This window comes from Semicossyphus pulcher, unplaced genomic scaffold (genome assembly GCF_022749685.1).
Source record: "Semicossyphus pulcher isolate SPU_LCO1_2020_fin unplaced genomic scaffold, fSemPul1.0.p SCAF_22, whole genome shotgun sequence".
NCBI lineage: Eukaryota > Metazoa > Chordata > Actinopteri > Labriformes > Labridae > Semicossyphus > Semicossyphus pulcher.
In genome coordinates this window covers 19,552,493-19,570,100 of record NW_027211696.1, presented here as the reverse complement: position 1 = coordinate 19,570,100, position 17,608 = coordinate 19,552,493, and the positions used below count along the sequence as shown (strand labels likewise).

General features: G+C 43.9%; 1 protein-coding gene across 1 annotated transcript in view; it reads right to left on the bottom strand.

Annotated features, from left to right (window-relative positions):
• Positions 1 to 17,608, bottom strand: part of ttc28 (tetratricopeptide repeat domain 28) — a 132,687-nt gene that overhangs the window by 10,343 nt on the left and 104,736 nt on the right. Inside the window, exons 9-23 of the mRNA XM_069673605.1 lie at positions 16,466 to 16,662; positions 16,233 to 16,386; positions 15,986 to 16,157; positions 15,721 to 15,889; positions 15,466 to 15,626; positions 14,893 to 15,381; positions 12,762 to 12,954; positions 12,558 to 12,638; positions 11,661 to 11,913; positions 8,311 to 8,420; positions 5,867 to 5,996; positions 5,319 to 5,546; positions 3,018 to 3,201; positions 276 to 416; positions 44 to 188 (exon numbers count right to left, since the gene is read on the bottom strand). Of these exons, the coding sequence (XP_069529706.1) occupies positions 44 to 188; positions 276 to 416; positions 3,018 to 3,201; positions 5,319 to 5,546; positions 5,867 to 5,996; positions 8,311 to 8,420; positions 11,661 to 11,913; positions 12,558 to 12,638; positions 12,762 to 12,954; positions 14,893 to 15,381; positions 15,466 to 15,626; positions 15,721 to 15,889; positions 15,986 to 16,157; positions 16,233 to 16,386; positions 16,466 to 16,662 (2,807 nt within the window). The remainder of the gene's footprint in view (positions 1 to 43; positions 189 to 275; positions 417 to 3,017; positions 3,202 to 5,318; positions 5,547 to 5,866; positions 5,997 to 8,310; positions 8,421 to 11,660; positions 11,914 to 12,557; positions 12,639 to 12,761; positions 12,955 to 14,892; positions 15,382 to 15,465; positions 15,627 to 15,720; positions 15,890 to 15,985; positions 16,158 to 16,232; positions 16,387 to 16,465; positions 16,663 to 17,608) is intronic.

The following is a 17,608-nucleotide window of genomic DNA, read 5'->3' as shown; positions in this document are numbered from 1 at the left end:
AAGCATGAAAGAGGAAATACAGTCGACAAACGCGTACACGTACCCCTTCCATTGGTGCTATGAGCAGGTCATAAAGGGCTCGTAGAGGAGGCTTGCTGATGTTACTCGGTCTGCTGAGAGGAGAGCTTTGGCTGTCCTTTGCTGGAGATACTGTGGCACTGTAGAGGCTAGTCATGCTCTGGCAGCTTCTGTGAGAGACACACGACAGGGAACAAAGTGCTGAACAGACCAATAGCAGAACACTAGCATGTGGAAAGATCAGTAAAAAACCAAACCTGTTGAAGAGGTTGTTTCTGGACACCATGCGCAGGTAGCCCGTGGGGTCGGTGGCTGAGGTGAGTTTGTTGTTCAGCTCCTCAAACTGTTGCTCCAGCAGATCTCCAGCTTCGCTCTCCGTCTCACTGCTGGAGCACACTCTGTGGAGCAGACGGAGACGCAGAGGAGCTGTGTTAAAGCTGTAAAGCTTTCTAATGTCCAGCAGGGGGCGACTCCACAATCAAATGTTTCTCATCCGAATTGATATCACAGTTGCCTTCATTTACAGATTCACCTTGCAAACCAAGCTAGTGCTAGCATTAGCAGATAACTTTATGTTTGCTAAGCCCTTCCTCCTTTCAAGCTCCACCCCCTTGTCCAAATAGGGTCACTTCCTGCTCCAAAAAACAAAGATGGCGACTTCAAAAATGCCAAAATCAAGCACCAGACCCCTAGTGTCTATGTCCACTTCTTATACAAGGTCAATGACAAAAACACAGAGTGAAGTGAATTAAGCAAGAGGTGTTTCATTTGTTTATGAACAAACTTTTCATTTATCAAAAGACGTATTTGTTATTTCTAATTTGGGACGTTACGATCTCATTTTAAACGTCAGTGATGCTTTCAGGAAACATTTTAATTTGGAGGATCAAACAGGAAGCAGCTCAAGTACACTGTTAAATAATGAGAACTGTTTTTGTTAAACTTCTTTCAAAGAGTATTCCTTACAGTAATTAATCACAGGACTCTGCGGGCCTTCTGCGCTGGACTGATGGTCTGTTGAATTTATCATTACCAAAAGCCATTACTTTTTTATGGATCCTCCAGCTGCAGCTTTCACAGCTCGGGGAGATTTGATTTGTGTTTAAATAGCAGTTTCTGCTGCCCGGATACATGCAGCAGGGCAGTAAAACTCTGGCTCCGAGAGTGTTTTAATGCTGCATATGTGCAAATACTTTTCATGCTGTGGATGAGCAGGATTCATAATTGTCGCACATAAACAGAGGGAGGCTCCAGGCTGGCAACAGTTTAACACACACACACACGCAAAAGACACACTGAATCACAACACTAAACCCACTGCAGGGATTTTCTTTTTTACAGAAAGTTGAGACGCAGTTTGTGTGGGGGAACATTTGCTGACACGACACATGGTAGTGATTTAGTCGTCCGTGGTGCCAACCGAGGCTGCAGTTGTGGGCAGGATAATTGAGAGAAAGGAAAGATGTCAGGAGAACGCAGGAGAAGAGAAAGACTGATGACACGCGGCGTGCGGCTCCTCTGTCTTGTTTCATTCGCTTTGCTCTCTTGTGTTATAATGAGAGACGACGTGCAGTCATAAAACTCGGAGTCTAAAGGGGCGCTAGCTGCTCTGTGAGGCAGAGCATTAGCATAGCAGTGCTTTAGCTTCAAGCTAAAAGTTCCCTTCCAGGAGGTTTTAAAGAATACAGAAAAACGGTGCTATGATTAATATTTGGCTAAACATGCTCTTCACCCACATAAAAGTGAATTTAAAAATATGCGGCCTTGCTCTCTCCCCTACCTTCCCCTCCCCTATCACTGCCAGCGCTGGGATGACTGTTGCATCAAGATAGCTAATGTGAGGTTGTTTTATGCCTTCATTGATCGCGGCAACGGTGGATAGTGTTGGAAACAGCGGAAGAGAGAATGGGGGGTGACACGCGGCAAAGGGCCGAGGCTGGGAGTTGAACCTGGGGCCGCCGCATCAAGGACTGAAGCCTCTGTATTTAACTGCTGAGCTACACCGGCGCCCTGTTAGCAAAGATTTAACCTACATGTTTGAGCCTGAGCCAGACGCAGACTAAAATAGACAGAGACCAAAATTGGCATCCAGCAGATGTTTCTAAAAGTTAGCATCTTTGTTTATGTTGTTTATCAGCTTGTAACTGGACTGACTTGCAGTGGTTGACACAGGGTTTGTTAAACAGAGATCTGCTGTGACGTCAAAGTGTTTGGTTGTAGTTTTGGTCAATTGTGGAAGAAAGCTCCCTGTAAAGTAGGCCTTAAGTTAGCATTCTAAAATGATCATAATAATAAAGCTAACATGCATGCTAGTATAATTATTGTGAGCATGTTAGCATGGTTACAATCACTACTAAGCACTTAACCGACACAGCTGAGCTGTTTTGCAGGTTTTGGGTCATAAAGCAAAGTCTCAGGCAAACTGAAGCTTTGATCTGATGGTGGCGCCGGAGACAAAGTTTAGGGATCACCTGAGTTATCTTCAGGGGAGGATGAAGGGCTGAACTATTTGCAAACCATCCATTTGTTGTTTAGATATTTCACTCAAAACCTTGTAGAGGCGGTTAAAGGAAAGTCTGGGGATCAACGAAGTTATGAGTCTTTCTTAGGAAGTATTAGGAAAGAAAGACGATAAGACTAATGATTAGAAAGAACATTATGTTGTTGTTGTTGTTGTTGGTTTCTATCCTGCATCTCCTTCTATCTGACTTTTCAGCCCATCCAGTTTCCTCAGACGTTCAACATGAGTCTGGTTCTGCTCGAGGTTTCTGCCTGTTCAAATGTTGTTGAGTTCTGCTCACGGTGGATTCATGCCAAAAAATAATATAAAACAGCACCGTCTCGACCCGCTCTTCTTGTAAAGTGTCTTGAGATAACTTTGGTTATTTTTTGGCGCTATCCAATTTTGATTTGAAGATTCGTGTGTTTGTTGACAATGAAATAAACCGATCACATCATCTCACACAGGTGAGTGTATCACTAAAGGTAACAGCACAAACCTGCCGCAGTGGCTGTCCACTCCCAGAGCCTCTCTGGCGTTGCAGATATACTGCTCCAGAGACAGAGGACCTCCTCCTGCTCCTCCTCCTCCTCCTCCTCCCTGTGGACTCGCACCTCCATCCTGGAACTCTGACGAGTCCACGCCGGTCTCTCCCAGGTACACCTCGTTAAACTTCACAATACCTGTTGATGCATTTTGAGCAGATAATGAGTGAATTTGGTTTGATACTGCAAAAGAACTGGAGGAGCTGGATTTTAAAGCTGACTGTAAAACATAGTCTGCATACTAAAAAGCTCCAAACTCAGGATGCAGGCAGAGTTCGGGAATTATTTTAATTATTAAAAAGGCTAAAAGTCTGGAGCCCTGTTAGCTTGTGGATCTGAGAAGCTCCGATTCAAATGTTTGGTTGGTAAAAACAAGCAGCTACGTGGTCATTAAGGTCGAAAAGGGTTTTAAAGGTTTTTATTCTCTTCAGCGTACAAATGTACTTAAATGTCATGACAGTAACGTCATGAGATTTGTGTGTAGATGTTTGACATTTCGGTCTAAGAGGTGAGATCACGGGGACTCCAAAATAAACGGGTTCATCCACAGAGAGTCGAGAGCGTGCTCGGTTAATGTCAAGGCAAAAGATCAGTTCTTGGCCCGGTTCCAGGGTCCACTCTCACAGACGCACAGGCTTCAGCGAGGCCTCGAGGCGGTTCTGCTGTAAAACGATTTATTTTTGTCCTTCTGAGCCGTTTCTAAAGCCACAGCGAGGAGGGTGGATTTCAGGTTTCAAAACCCCAGAAATACACCGATTACTGCAGAACAGCATATCAGACAGTTAAATCAAAGGGTTGTTTTGTCTTCTATGTGTAAGAGGATGCAGATGAGGGTCTCTGTAGGTTTAAGACAAGACATTAGAGTTTTACACGGGGTTAATATGCAGAATAATACATCAGAATGTCGAAGATCAAAGTTTTACATTTGTTTTTTTTCACCCAAATTAAGACTTTGAAATATTAGAAGAATATTCAAGTTTTTTTAAATAAATATTTAAGTTTTTTCTTGTAAATGTATCACTTTACTTTACTTTCTCAGACATTTCCAAGTTATTGTTTTAAGATTTCTGGGTTTACCACTGGCTTTCTTTGGACACCTTCTGTAAGGCCGTGTGTCTTTTTTCAGTTGTTCCCGATGAGGATAGAGCGTATGCAGCTGTCTAGAAAGACGCCGCTACGAGCGCTTCAAGTTAAAAATGGCGCTGGTGTCATCACCGCCGCTTTTTTCAAGCAACCAATCAGATGGGGTGCCACTCGTCACCCTGGTTACCACCAAACATGGAGGAGCAACTTGTTTTGTTTCTGTCTACCCGGACAGTTGTGGGAGCACATTGGCCGGACGCTAAATGTTGTGCTTTGATTGCCCTAAAAGCTCGTTGTGAGCTGTGTTGTAAGTTAAACTTATTGTTGCCATAGAAACAAAACCTGCATCCCGGCTCTCCCAAACGCCCTGCCAGTGCTTTTCACGCAGAAAAAGGTGCTATGTGGACGCAGGGCCGAAGTCTACAGTTATAGAGACAAACAATCTACAGCTTTCTAAAGTTGGATAAAGGTTAAACAAAGGTTCAATAAAATAAATATAATAACTTCAGCCCAGAAGATGTGTGCCTCCGCCAGACAGTCAAACGTTCAATGGGAAAAACTAAATTAGAGTCTTTTTCCTTGTATGCGTTCGCATGCTTGGCCAATTAAAAGTTACCGCGAGTTGACAAAGCTCCAAATAAAAATGATCTGCAAAGAAGCTCTAAAAGGTAGATGCTTCACTAAAATCCCATGAACACACAGGATCTGCACGAGGGCTGCACAACCACACAAATATTCATCCTGATCACGATTATGTCTTCTCACGATTAAATAAGCATGACTGACGGTGGTATTGAGGTTTAAAATGCTCCGCCCGTAGGAAACTCTGCTGCACATCAAATCAAGAGCGCCCTAAACTTTTGAAATCAGCTCCAGCTTCACTTTTTGGGGGAGCTGTCATGTGATGAGCGCCGAACTCTCAGCAGCAGTTTAGAGTGGAAGAGTAAACAACAGAGACGCTCGGGAGAAAGGGCTCGTCAGTGCTTGTTTGGAGGTGTTTCAGGTTTAGGTCGAGTGACGTCAAGAAGAAGAAATAATCAGTAAAGAGGTCATGAGAGCTGCGTCTGCGCTGCAAAGCAACACAACTAACTCCGTCCACTATAGGAAACAGGAGTCATATTACAGTAAGGTGTGTTCAGGTGTGTTTGAGATTGATCGTGTGTTCCTGGTACCTGTCCCCGGTGCGATCAGCCAGCTGTACAGGAAGCCTCCAGCCAGAGAGTAGTAGAGGACCACGGCCCTCTGACCGTTCACCGTCTCCAGGATGTTCTCCACCGTCACCGGGATGTAAGGGTCGGCGCCCGCTCCCGGCTGACTTCCTTTCTGCCGCTCCACCAGGAGATCGGCGAAGGCTCGCGTCCGCCCTCGCTCTGCTATCGCCAGCGCCTCGTCGTGCCGGCCTGAGATGTGAAGCAGACGGTGAGACGGAGTGAAGGAGAGAAGGTGTGAAGGAGAGAAGGAGTGAAGGAGAGAAGGAGAGAAGGAGAGAAGGAGAGAAGGTGTGAAGGAGAGAAGGAGTGAAGGAGAGAAGGAGAGAAGGAGAGAAGGTGTGAAGGGGGCAGCATCAGTAAACAAACACACTCAGGTGATCGCTTGTGTATCGCTAACAGACACAGGGAGAGTGAGAACAGGTCAGAGGGAAGGTGAGAACAGGTCAGAGGGAAGGTGAGAACAGGTCAGAGGGTTTCACACGACGACATGACACCACAGGATGACTCACCGAGGCTAACGAGGACCCTCTGGAGAGCCTGGTAGGAGCTGGTTTGCAGGTCGAACAGAGACAGTTTGTAGTCGGTGCTGTGCTGCGTCTCGTGACGGATCATCTCGAACAAAACAGACGCTCTGTACAACTGAAACACAAAACAAACAGCGATCAGATCTACATACACACATTAGACATCACTGCTTAATGCTTTGGTCGACTCTTGAAGACGTCGGGTCAGAGGGGCTGAAATGAGGAGCAAAGTAGGTGTTCGAAGGGAGAAGAAAACACTTACAGTCTTATTTAAACTGAAGAGAAAATATATGAAAATAAAATGATTTGTTGAAGCTGTAACTGTAGTTCTGGTGTCTTATTAACTCATGATAACATGACAATGAAAGACAATCCATCAAAGATGCACACACATCTCTTAAAGGCGTTGATTCGAGCTGAGATCTGATGGCTGTCTGGATATTTTCATGCTTATTAAATCATCTTCATTTGTTACACGAGTATTTTTCTGTTAAATTTGTCACCACTTTATTTGTTTAACTCATTATTTTAAAGCAGAAGGAGCTGATTTCAAACACCAGCCACTTTTAAAACCTGAAAGAGCTGCAGTTCCAAAGCCAACCACAAGGTGTCACTGCAAACACACAATCAATCTTAAGAGTGAGGCTCATACAGCATGCTCCTCTTCTCCTTAGTGAACTGGGAGTTTATTTAACTTAAAGTACGAGAACATCTCTGAATATATCGTCCGATACGAGTAAAAGTCCTGCACTGAAAATGCAACATACAAGAGAACAAAGGTGTTAACATAAAGTGGCTTTAGTCAGAACGCAGAACGCAGAACGCAGAACGGTCCGTCTTGCATATTATCAATATTGATCATTTAACACTCAGTCAGCATGTAAATGTGGTTGAGGTTGATTTTATCTCTTTATATGGTGTTTTTCTTTAAACTGATGATATTGATTGCACACCAAACGTTGGAAAATATCCTGAAAAAAAACCTGCTTTGATTACATAAAATAACAGGTGTCCAGTGTTTGGATGGCGATATAAAACTGCCACATATGTAACTCCGGCCTTTTCTGATGACTTCAAACGCTGATGTCTCAGACAGCTGCTTTAAGCTGCTTTAGATTGATGCTGATGTTACTCAACTACGGAAGCCCTAAGAGGACATGCATCCATACATTTTATTAGCTCCATTAACGAGTCATTTCCGGTTGTTTCTCCAGAGTTACAAAAGCACAAAACAAACATAGAAACAGGCTTAAAGTGACAATTATGTAAGTAAAAATGTTAAGTCACTAGCCTGTTTTACACTGCGGTTCCACCTCAGTGCCGTAATGAAGCTCCGTCCTCATGCCGCCTTTGTCATTCTACATTAGACCACGCAACGCTGACGTAAAGACGCCCCAGTGTGTGTTTCTAAATAGCGTTCCGGCGTTGCAGAAGCAAAACGTACATGAGGTGTAAACAAACAGCACATGCTGCAAATACACACACACATGGCGCTGTTCAGCCCTGCCGGCTCTGCAGTTTACACAGACACGGTGCTAATGGTGATTAAGCCTGTGGCCCACTGAAGAAAGTAGCGCCCAGTTAGTGACGCGTTTTCCATCAGCCAGCAGTGGTTGGTCTGCCAGAGAGGGTAGGCGGAGCTAAGCGGCTGCTTTTCCGCTCTCTGCAAGCGTTGCGAGTAAACAGTAATCTACTATGGCTGAACAAACAAAGAAAAGATGGATGACTACAGATACAACTTCAACAAGAAGTGAAAATCCAAAGAAGAAGAAACAAACTCGACGCTCAGATGAAGCAAACAGTCTGAAAAGGAAAGCGACCGTCAGCCAGGAAAATCAAGAGTTACAACCGGAGCCGACCGTGGACGTCACACATGCAGCGCTGTCTGGATGTCTATCGCCATAGGTGTCGTCAAAGAGATCGAAACCGAGATCTTCGAGATTACCACAGAGATCGCCAGAAAGTGATCCCGTTATCACGAGAAAACCAGCTTTGTTATCTCGAGATAACGAGATAAATAAGTCGAGATCTCGAGAAAACAACCAGAATGGATGCCCGCTTAGGGCTTCCGTAATTTACTCATTTTAACTACTACATTTTTAAAACAATCATGGTGATAACAAGTCATGAATTTACGAGAAGAAAACTCACAAATCACAAACAAAAAAACTTTGAAAACTCTAAAATAGTTCAGTCAAAAGTTCACGATACATTTTTTCTGCCAAGACACCGTAAAATCAAGCAGGAACCTGCGTGAGCAAAAACAGCCAAAGGCTCGTTTTCTTTTACTTACTTTGTTAGTTCTAATCTTTGTATGTGAAATCTATTTGGCATTGAATCTCTTTCTGAGTCTGAAACTGTAGATTTGCACACACACACACACACACACACACACACACACACACACACACACACACACACACACACACCTGATGTTGAGCCTCCTCCAGGTTTCCTCCGGCCCACAGCGACAGGCCGAGGCGATGGCGTATCTTCGCCTCATCTTCTCTCCGACCTAACTGCTCCGCCAGCCGCAGACCTGAGGAGGAGGAGGAGAAGGAGAGAGGAAGATCAGACGCTCGCTGCTGGAGGCTGATGTGAAAATCATCTCTTTGAAAGTCCTGACGCTTTGACGCCCGTGACAACTGTTGCCGCGTTGAAGCGAACTCGCACTGAGCCCTGGGCGCTCACATTTGCCATTCTTCGTCTCTCATTGTTCCTCTTGTCTTTCTGTCTTTTCATCTCGCCGGCTCAAAGCTCTCGTATTCTGTCGGCTCTTCAGTTTGTCTGTGATACGTTTCACCTCCCCTGCCGAGCGGGAGCAGACAGTCGTGACAGGTTGTAATTAGTTCTCATTAGACTCTCGGATTGAGCCGAAACTCATCAAACATCAAGTTTTGACTCGTGCTTCTCTGGATGTTTCTGTCTGTCTGCTGTTATGATGTTCTCTGTCTGCGCTGCTTTGGGTCGGTTTTTCGGGGTTAATTGGAGGCACTCGCACGGAAGTTTCTGTCCTTACTTCAACTCAGATTCAAAGTCGTCTGCTTGTCGATTTAATGATCAATTAAAATCCTGAGAATCTGTGAGTGAAGTGACAAACCGTGACTGTGTCTTACAGGCGTTTATAAGTGAACCAAATATTCAATCAATGTTTTTTTAAGCGTGCGTGGGTGCATGTTTAAGAGTTCTTTCTCGCTTTACAAAAGAGATTGCAGCAGGATTATTTCCAATAAGGGCGCAGTGTTAACAAGAGAGACAAGAGCTGTGTGTGTTTCAGAGTAGTTAGAGGAGAAGCTAAATCAAACAGGATTATTGACACCAAGCTGCCTGAAGTAAGCACACTGCAGGGTAAACACCCGAGCGCTGATCTTCTATTAGCCTGTGTCAGACTCATGAATACCTTTCAAGCTGCAGGAGGGGTTTCAGAAACACGACGCGCAGTGTTCTCAGGCCCAAACAACTCTGACTTTAAAATGAGATGCCCACATGCAGATCAAAGTCTGCGTTAAGAGCCGGAGACTCCTTTAAAAGAGAGAGTGCGTGGCTGCAGGGAGAAGGTGAGACTGTGACTAACTTTTCCGCCTGCTTTTCATAAAAGTTGAGTTTGTTGTCAAAGAAGAGATTCCTTTGAACTCAGAGGAGATGCTGGAAACAAAAGATCCCATCAGACACATCTGACTCAAACAGTCCACGGCACAGTGGTGGAGGGAGTTTTGAGATTGTTTCAGCCAGCAGCCATGAAGCTTCATCTTTCGGGTAAAATGCACATCAAAGTCTGTCCACTAAAAGTTCTTGTTTTTGTCACTGACAGGCTCAGATTGGTTTTCCAAGCGTCTGACAACATCACAGAAAGGATCCCTACAGAGATACACCTTTTTTTAAAGAGTAAGATGCTTTTTTAAATGAGAAACTGCCTTTACTCTGTTCTCTTCAAAGCCACCAGACTCCATTAACAAAAACAGTCATTTAACTTTAGAGAAAATGTGAGTTGCTGGTCTGCAGATTCTGAAATCGGTTAGTATTTTATGTATTATTGTGTGTTACACTAATATTAGGTTGTATACAAACTAACCATTTCAAACACCAAAGTCACACAATAACACAAACAAACTAAACTTACATGTGTTGTTACTTGTGTTCTGTTGTGTAAAATTACTGCTTTTTTCAATGGAGTCTGGTGACTTTGTAGGAGCTTTAAAATGGATATAACGTCAGTTTTGGGTTGAATAAAAAAAATCCTTTTATCAAACAAGGTCTGTCTCTATGGGGATCCTTTCTGTAATGCTGTCACAGTAATCTATCTTTAAATGCACCCACTCAAAGCCCCCCCACTAACAGAGCTTGATTTTTGCCAATGCTCAGATTGTTATTCTAAGTGTGTGACAACATTACAGAAAGCATCCCTACAGAGATAGACCTTTTTGTTACAGAGTAAGATGCTTTTTGACACCAGAAACAGCCTTTACTTTGATCTCTAAAAAGCCACCAGACTCCATTAACAAAAACAGTAATTTAACCATGAAGAACATGTGAGTTGCTGGTCTGCAGCTTCTGTAATCAATTAGTATTTTATGTATTATTTTGTTTCATGTGTATTAGGTTGTATTCAAATGAAACATTTCAAACACCAAAGTCACACAATAACTCAAACAAACTAAACTTAGATGGCAGCGATAGACCAGCAACTGTTGTGTCCTGATGAGGTTAAATTATTGTTTTTGTCAATGGAGTTTGGTGACTTTTTTTAAATTGATATAACTTCAGCTTTGGGTTAAAAAAAAACACATATAACTTTTATCTAATAAGGACTATCTCTATAGGGTTCTTTTCTGTAATGTTGTCACAGTGATCTATCTTTGCAAAGCACCTCCACTACCTGTGCTTGATTTTTGCCAATGCTCAGACTGTTATTCTGAGTGTGTGACAACATTACAGAAAGGATCCCTACAGAGATAGACCTTTTTATTGAAGAGTTTAATGCTTTTTTTTAAACCAGAAACAGCCAGCATTATCGCTTTCTTAAAAGCCACCAGACTCCATTTACAAATCAGTCATTTTTACCTGTCAGGACAGAGAGTTGCTGGTCTGAAGCCGCCGCTCCACCGCTAAGCTTGTTTGTATTACTGTCTGGCTTCGGTATTTTAAATGCTGAGCTTAAACCCAACACGACACAATTAAATGAACTAACTTCCTGATTGGCAGAGTATTGGACATGCAAATTGCGTGTTCTGTGAGGTTAAATTGCTGTTTTTGACAATGAAGTCTGGTGGCTTTGAGGAGAAGGATATTTCGGCTGTTTCAGTTCTTAAAAAAGCACCCTACCTTAACAAACAAGTTTATTTCTGTCGTGATCTTTTCTGTAATGATGTCAGAAGCTTAGAATAACAATTAATTAACAACTTAGGTGCATACACGTATTTTGCATCTAATGTAACACCTTCTCTATTCTTAGGTCCCTCCGCCATGACACACGGGAGCTAAGAGCCGGCTAGCAGTTACGGGTCGTCACTGTATTTGTGTTTGAATGTTCACACATTTAGCACAAATAGCTTCTGTTAACAGCAATCAACAGGTCTGCCCCTAGCTTCCTGCCTTTATGCTAACTGTTGCTATGTTTCCATGGCTACCTCATTTGATGGATAAATACCCACACCAAGTTTTAATTCATCATTCTATAATTACACACTTTTTAGCTGAAGATGAAATTGCTGCTAACCTTGTAATAATTGGTACTCAGTGACTCAGTTATCAGCCAGTAGCTCAGGTGCTAGCTTCCTACCTTCCTGTAGGTACATCACAGCCTGTGCAGAGTTTTGCAGAGCATGGTGTATCCTCCCCAGGCTCCCGTAGGCGAGAGTCTTTGCTATCAGATCGTTGGTCTGAGCTGCCACACTCAGGTGCTGCTCCTGGAAGACCACGGCCCGCTCGTAGTTTCCCAAAGCTTCGTAGGTCAGTCCCAGGTTTCCGTAGGCTCGGCCCTGGCTCCTCACGCATCCCGTCTGCTCGGCTATATCCAGAGCCCTTTGGTGCCACTGAAGCAGGAGAGTGTGATGAGTTAAAGGACGAGTTTCACATTTTGGGAACTTACTCCTCTGTGCAAAAAGTGGCAAAATCAGCCGACCAACATCAGTGAAGTTTGTTTGATGAAACTTAAGTTTGAACATAGCATGTAGTGTTATATGGGAGGTTATGTGCTGCACTATTTCCCCTAAGACTCTGCACGTTAAGCTAGCCATTTCCCTGAATATGTGGATAAATTATTAAGATATTTATACATGTCAGGATGTACTCTGGATTTATTTGATTGAAGAAGATGAACACCAGTTTTATTGCAGTAGAAATTGAGAGAAAGCCAGGAGCAGTTAGCTTAGCTTAGCATAAAGACTGAAAGCAGGGTAAAACAGCTAGCTTAAACCAGGCTGCTGGATATCAAATGTTTATTAGTGAGCTTTACAGGTGCAGGTAGGTTGTTTGTTACTTAAACGTCTAACTAGCTGTCCCCAGTTTTGATGCTAAGCTATGCCGATCTGCGGCTTCCTCTTGCTTTACATTAAGTGTACAGACATGACAGTGGTATCAATCCGCTCATCGTACTCTTGGCAAGAAGTGACTGAGCACAATCTCACACTTATTACAAAGAAACAGAAGTTATGATGTGTTATGAATCAGTACTCACCTGTAGCGCTGTCTCGTTGTCCGCCATCAGCTGATAAACGCCTCCAAGTGCGTCGCTTGCCTCTGCTTCCAGGGATTTATCCTGACAGTTAAATGCAGGATTTACTACATTTTTCAGTGCATAATGTTCTTTACATTCATTTTCAGCAGAGCAAGAAGATAAATCAGCTGCCTAATCAAGAAACCTCTGCTGGTAAACTCTTACCCCTGCTGTGCGTGCAATATTAAGCTGGTGTTCCAGGCAGGAGAGGGCCTGCTCATAGTTGCCCAGCTGGCTGTGTAAGGTGCCCAGCTCCCAGTAAGCCTGAGCCTTTCCCCCTCCCTCCCCGCCCAGCTCGTGGGCCACCACCAGCCGCTTTTCAAAGCACACCAGAGCCTGCTGGAGACTTCCCATCGACCTGAAGAAGAGGGGAGGAAAAACAGAGGAAGTGATCATCTTTTTGAATGGTTTATCTTACAAACACACTCTGTCTTCCACTATCAAAGCTCTCTTTTATCCAGAGAGAGCCATAAAGGCAATTTAAGAAAGCAAACAAGAACACAAATAGGTCTATAATACGAGGACATTTTGATTCTGCGCTGTGAAGAACAGTTCTTTATCCGCAGAGAGGAAGAGTAAAAGAAGAAACATCTACAAAGGCAGCGCTCATTGGGATAAATCTGCTCTTATTTCAATCCTTTTCACACTCCGGAGAGCAGAAACAGAGTAAAACAGATGGAAGAGGAAACCCATCATTAAGCCTTGTTCTTCTGTCAGTGAAAATTACTTGCTTAGTTTCTAAAGAGAAAAGGCGAGGGAACTACTCCAACTCCCATCACCACTGCGGCTTGTTATTATTATTGAATTATGATTATTTTCATTATAAATCTAATTTAAAATGTGTTCGAACGCTCGAGGCAAGAAAAGCTCATTTGAGAATCTTGCATGAACGCTGCCCTGAATGGGAACGAAATATCCAAACTAATGGGAGAGAACGGAACATAAATATACACGCGACACAAACATAAACAAAGTGAAAGTGACTCTGAGTGTCTGCACTCCACAGTTAAGAGCTTAAAGAGGCAGCTGATCGACCTAATAGAATAAATGCACGCTACAAATCTGCTCGGACGGCATTTTAAAGAAGTAAAACCCACATCTTTCTCCTTAACTGCTGTATTCTAGCCTGTAATGGAGTAAATGATCCAGTTTCCATATTTAACATTGGTTTAAAACATCTGCAGGACAAGTGTACAGTTGGTAAAGTCTCAAACAAATGCTAAATGCTAAGTTAGAAGCTAGTTCGACATTAATCTTGAGAGGTAGACGAGGATATCAGCCCCAGTTTTAAGTCGGTTAAGTATAAATTAAGCCACAGCAAGGAGACAGTTAGCTTAGCTTAGCATAAAGATTTTTGATAACTTTTCATCGCTCACGTCTCCTCTAGCTGTTCACCAAATTTGAAGTGGATCGGGTGAACGGTGTCAGAGGAGTTAATCCAAGTTTGACCCCTGGGAACTCTTTTCATATTCATATAAAAACTCATTTTGGGTTTCAGGTACGGGTGCAAGAGGGTTTTATTAGGTCTTGATATGGTAAATATTGATACCAAATTTAATACATGAAGGTGGGACCCCTTTTTGAAAATTTCAAGAGGGTGTTATGGAGCAAATCACCACGGCCGATTTCTGAAACATTTATCAAAGTCGCATTTTCGCTGAGTTTGATGTGTGCACCAACTTTCAGGACTTTCAGGACTTTTTGAGGATGGCTAATGCCCCAAAAGGGCCTCGAGTGGGATGAATAATAATAACAGCTAGGTAACTCTGTCCAAAGCTAATAAAATCTGCCTTCCAGGACCTCTAAAGCCTGATTGTAGATCGATTTAAGATTTAACATGTTAATAAGTGACTTTGAAAAGCCTAAAAGTCTGCACCCTCTGACCTCTAAATTGTAGTCACAGACCAGAAGATTTTGCAAAGACTGGGTATCTTGCAGCATCACCATTTACAAGACTGCAACTAGATTCCTGTTGAGATTATTTCCCATCATCATCGAAGTTCCGAGAGGTAAATGCAATAATATGAAACATGTTTGATTTAACAGGAAAGTCAAGACCGAGAAATAAACCGACTTAAGACAACTTGGGCTGACTTTTCTGACCAGTTGAAACAAAACAATCCAGATGACAAGAGCGCCACAACTCCAGCAAAACTCATGATTGTATTCCGATGTTGTAAATTTGTTTGTACCCTGTCTTTATGCTAAGCTAAGCTAATTACCTGCAGGCTTTAGTGCGACATTTACCTTTACAAGTGGACTTTTTAACAATCCATTCAAGCTTTGTTTTGCTTACCTGTGTGCATTCCCGAGCCCTCTGTAGGCTTTCTCCTGATCCTGGACGTGGTTGAGACTCTGAGCCACCGTCAGGTACTTCTCATAGTACTGTATAGCCTCCTCATAGTCTCCCAGAGCATCGTAGCAGTCTGCCAGGTTCCCATACGCCCTGCCTCTGTCCAACATGCTCTCAGTTCCACTCAGCTGCTCTAACATGGCCAGCTGCTGCTCAAAATAGCCAATCGCTTCCTCAAACACCCCCATGTTCATTTTGGTGATGCCCATGTTCCCGTGGACCTGGGCTTCCAGACGTGCGTCCCTGAGTCCCTGCGCCAGGCCGAGCTGGGTCTCATAACACTGAAAGGTTGTGGCGTAGTCTCCCAGGGCCATGTGTACTGCTGCGAGGTGGCCAAGGGCGCGGCACTCCCCCTGCTGGTCACCTAGATCCTTTCGGACGGTCAGTTCCCGGCTGTGGAAGGACAAGGCTGTGTCCAACTGGCGGAGCAGCCTAGGAGAAATATATCAGAGAGGTGAGAGAAGAAGAGTCGAGGAAAGCAGAGAAATCTTTGTCGATCTTTGTCGACTTTATTACCTGTGAACTGATCCGAGGGCCGAGTAAGCGTCTGCCTCCATCTTTAGATCGTTGACCTTCTGAGCGAGGGTTAACTGCTGCTGGTAGAACCTCACCGCTCCTGGAAGATCACCCCGACACACACACACATCCCCCAGGTTCCCAAAGGCCCTGAAAACCGCCTGCAGACGAACAGAACCACATGATAAATATTTATTCCTGAGTGAGGGAGAAGTTTTTACGGCTTATTGAGTGAACACAGCTGTAGAAGGTGACCTGTGTGTTATCCAAGGCTTGCGCTATGGAGAGCAGGTATCTCTGACACTCTTCTGCTTTGTTGTACTCCCCCAGAGCTTTGTGGGCCAGACCCAGGTTGCAGTAGGCCTTAGCTTGGGCTAATTTGTCCTGGAGGTCCTTAGCAAGGGCCAGGTCCTGCTCATAATACCTAGGAAATGAGGGGAAATAGTCAAACCCCAACATCACATCAAATGGAAATTAAGTAGATGCCCAGTGCCATGTTTTGTAAGGTTTGGACGATTACCTGACTGCATCTCTGTACTGTCCAAGGCAGTAGTGAGCATAGCCGAGGTTGTGGCAAACCTTTCCTTCTCCCTCCATGTCCTGCAGGCCGGGGGCCAGAGCCAGGTACTGCTGGTAGTACGGCAAAGCCTGAGCGTATTCACCTCTCCAGCTGTGAAAGTTTCCCAAGTTTGCTGCAAAAGAAGACTACTTAAAACTTTGAACCAATCACAAATTCCCACTGGATGCATCTCTCTCGTCCAGCTTACCTAGTGCTCGTGCTTCGCTCTGAGTGTCTCTGAGCTCGCGTGCGATGGTCAGGTGGTGGAGGTAGTGCTGCAGAGCTCGGTCGTGAGCACCCAGCGCCTGGTAAGCCACGGCTAGGTTTCCATGTGTGGACGCCTGCGATGGACGATCGTTCACCTGAAACACAAAGACGTTTCACGATCCTGTTTTCAACACTGGTGTCTAAATTTTGCCTGTAAGGTGTGTAAGAATTTACCTCCAGTGAGATCTGAAGTTCTTGGCGGTGGTACCGGACAGCTTGGTCATAGATGCCGAGTGCATGATAGGCGTTGCCCATGTTCCCGTACGCCCTCCCCTGAGCAGCGTAATCACTCAACTCCTGGACAAAGGACAGGTGGGCTTTGTGGAGCTTCAGCGCTGCTTCATACTCCCCTTTCATCTGGTGTATGATGCCTGTAATGGAGGTAAGAAGAGAGAGGATACACCTTGTTGGTCAGAGTAACAGTAACGAGTTGAAGATGCTCTTTCCCTCTTTCAAGGTCTGAGCACTAATAGAGACATCTGATCTGTTTTTAAAGTCTTTGGGGGCTAATTAAGTATCAGGCCTATTCAAGACAAGTCCAAGTCAACTGAGAGGAAAAATCAAGTCGCAAGTCCAAAGTAAAATCTTGCTGAGAGTCTTTCAAACAAGTCGCACCAACTCAAGCTAAACATGTCCAAGTCTTTAGTCATCGAGGCATCCCAAGTTAGCCGCGAGACAGTTCAACAAGTCAAATCTTCTGTCTGTCTGTCAGAAGAGCAGTTTTTGTGTGGGGTATTTTGGGTCTAGTCTACATGAAGTCTTGAGTCATTTGAGACGAGTCTGAGTCAAGTCTTACCTCTGCCCGCGAAGAGGTTTCAGTCTTGCTCAAGTATATGCTGAATCTCAAGGTATAAGTTGGCGTCCAATTTAGTCTCAAGTGATTTGAGATAACTCAAACTGAAAGTGTTTCAAGGCAAGTCAATCAAGTCACATCTAAATGAAATCTTCTGTCCACAGAGCAGTTACAGAGTTTGGGGCAAGTCCGACATAGTTTCATGTCAAGTGCAACCAAGTCTGATGTCATATGAGGTAAATCCAAGTGAAGTCTAAAGTAGGTCAGCAGAACTGTTTTCAAGCCCTAAAAATTGGGATTCTACCAGGTTAGATCTCAAATCTTAAGAGTGTCGAGTCTCAACCAAGTCAGACGAGTCGAAGTCCTCTTTTCAGTGATCTACATCTGACTTGAATCCAAGTCCAACATTCACATCTCAACTGATTAGTTCATCCAACATTAACTTGATTGGTGCAAATGCTGCTCATGTAGAGGAAGTAATAAACACGATAAATTCCCAAAACGAGGCACAGACCTATAAATAT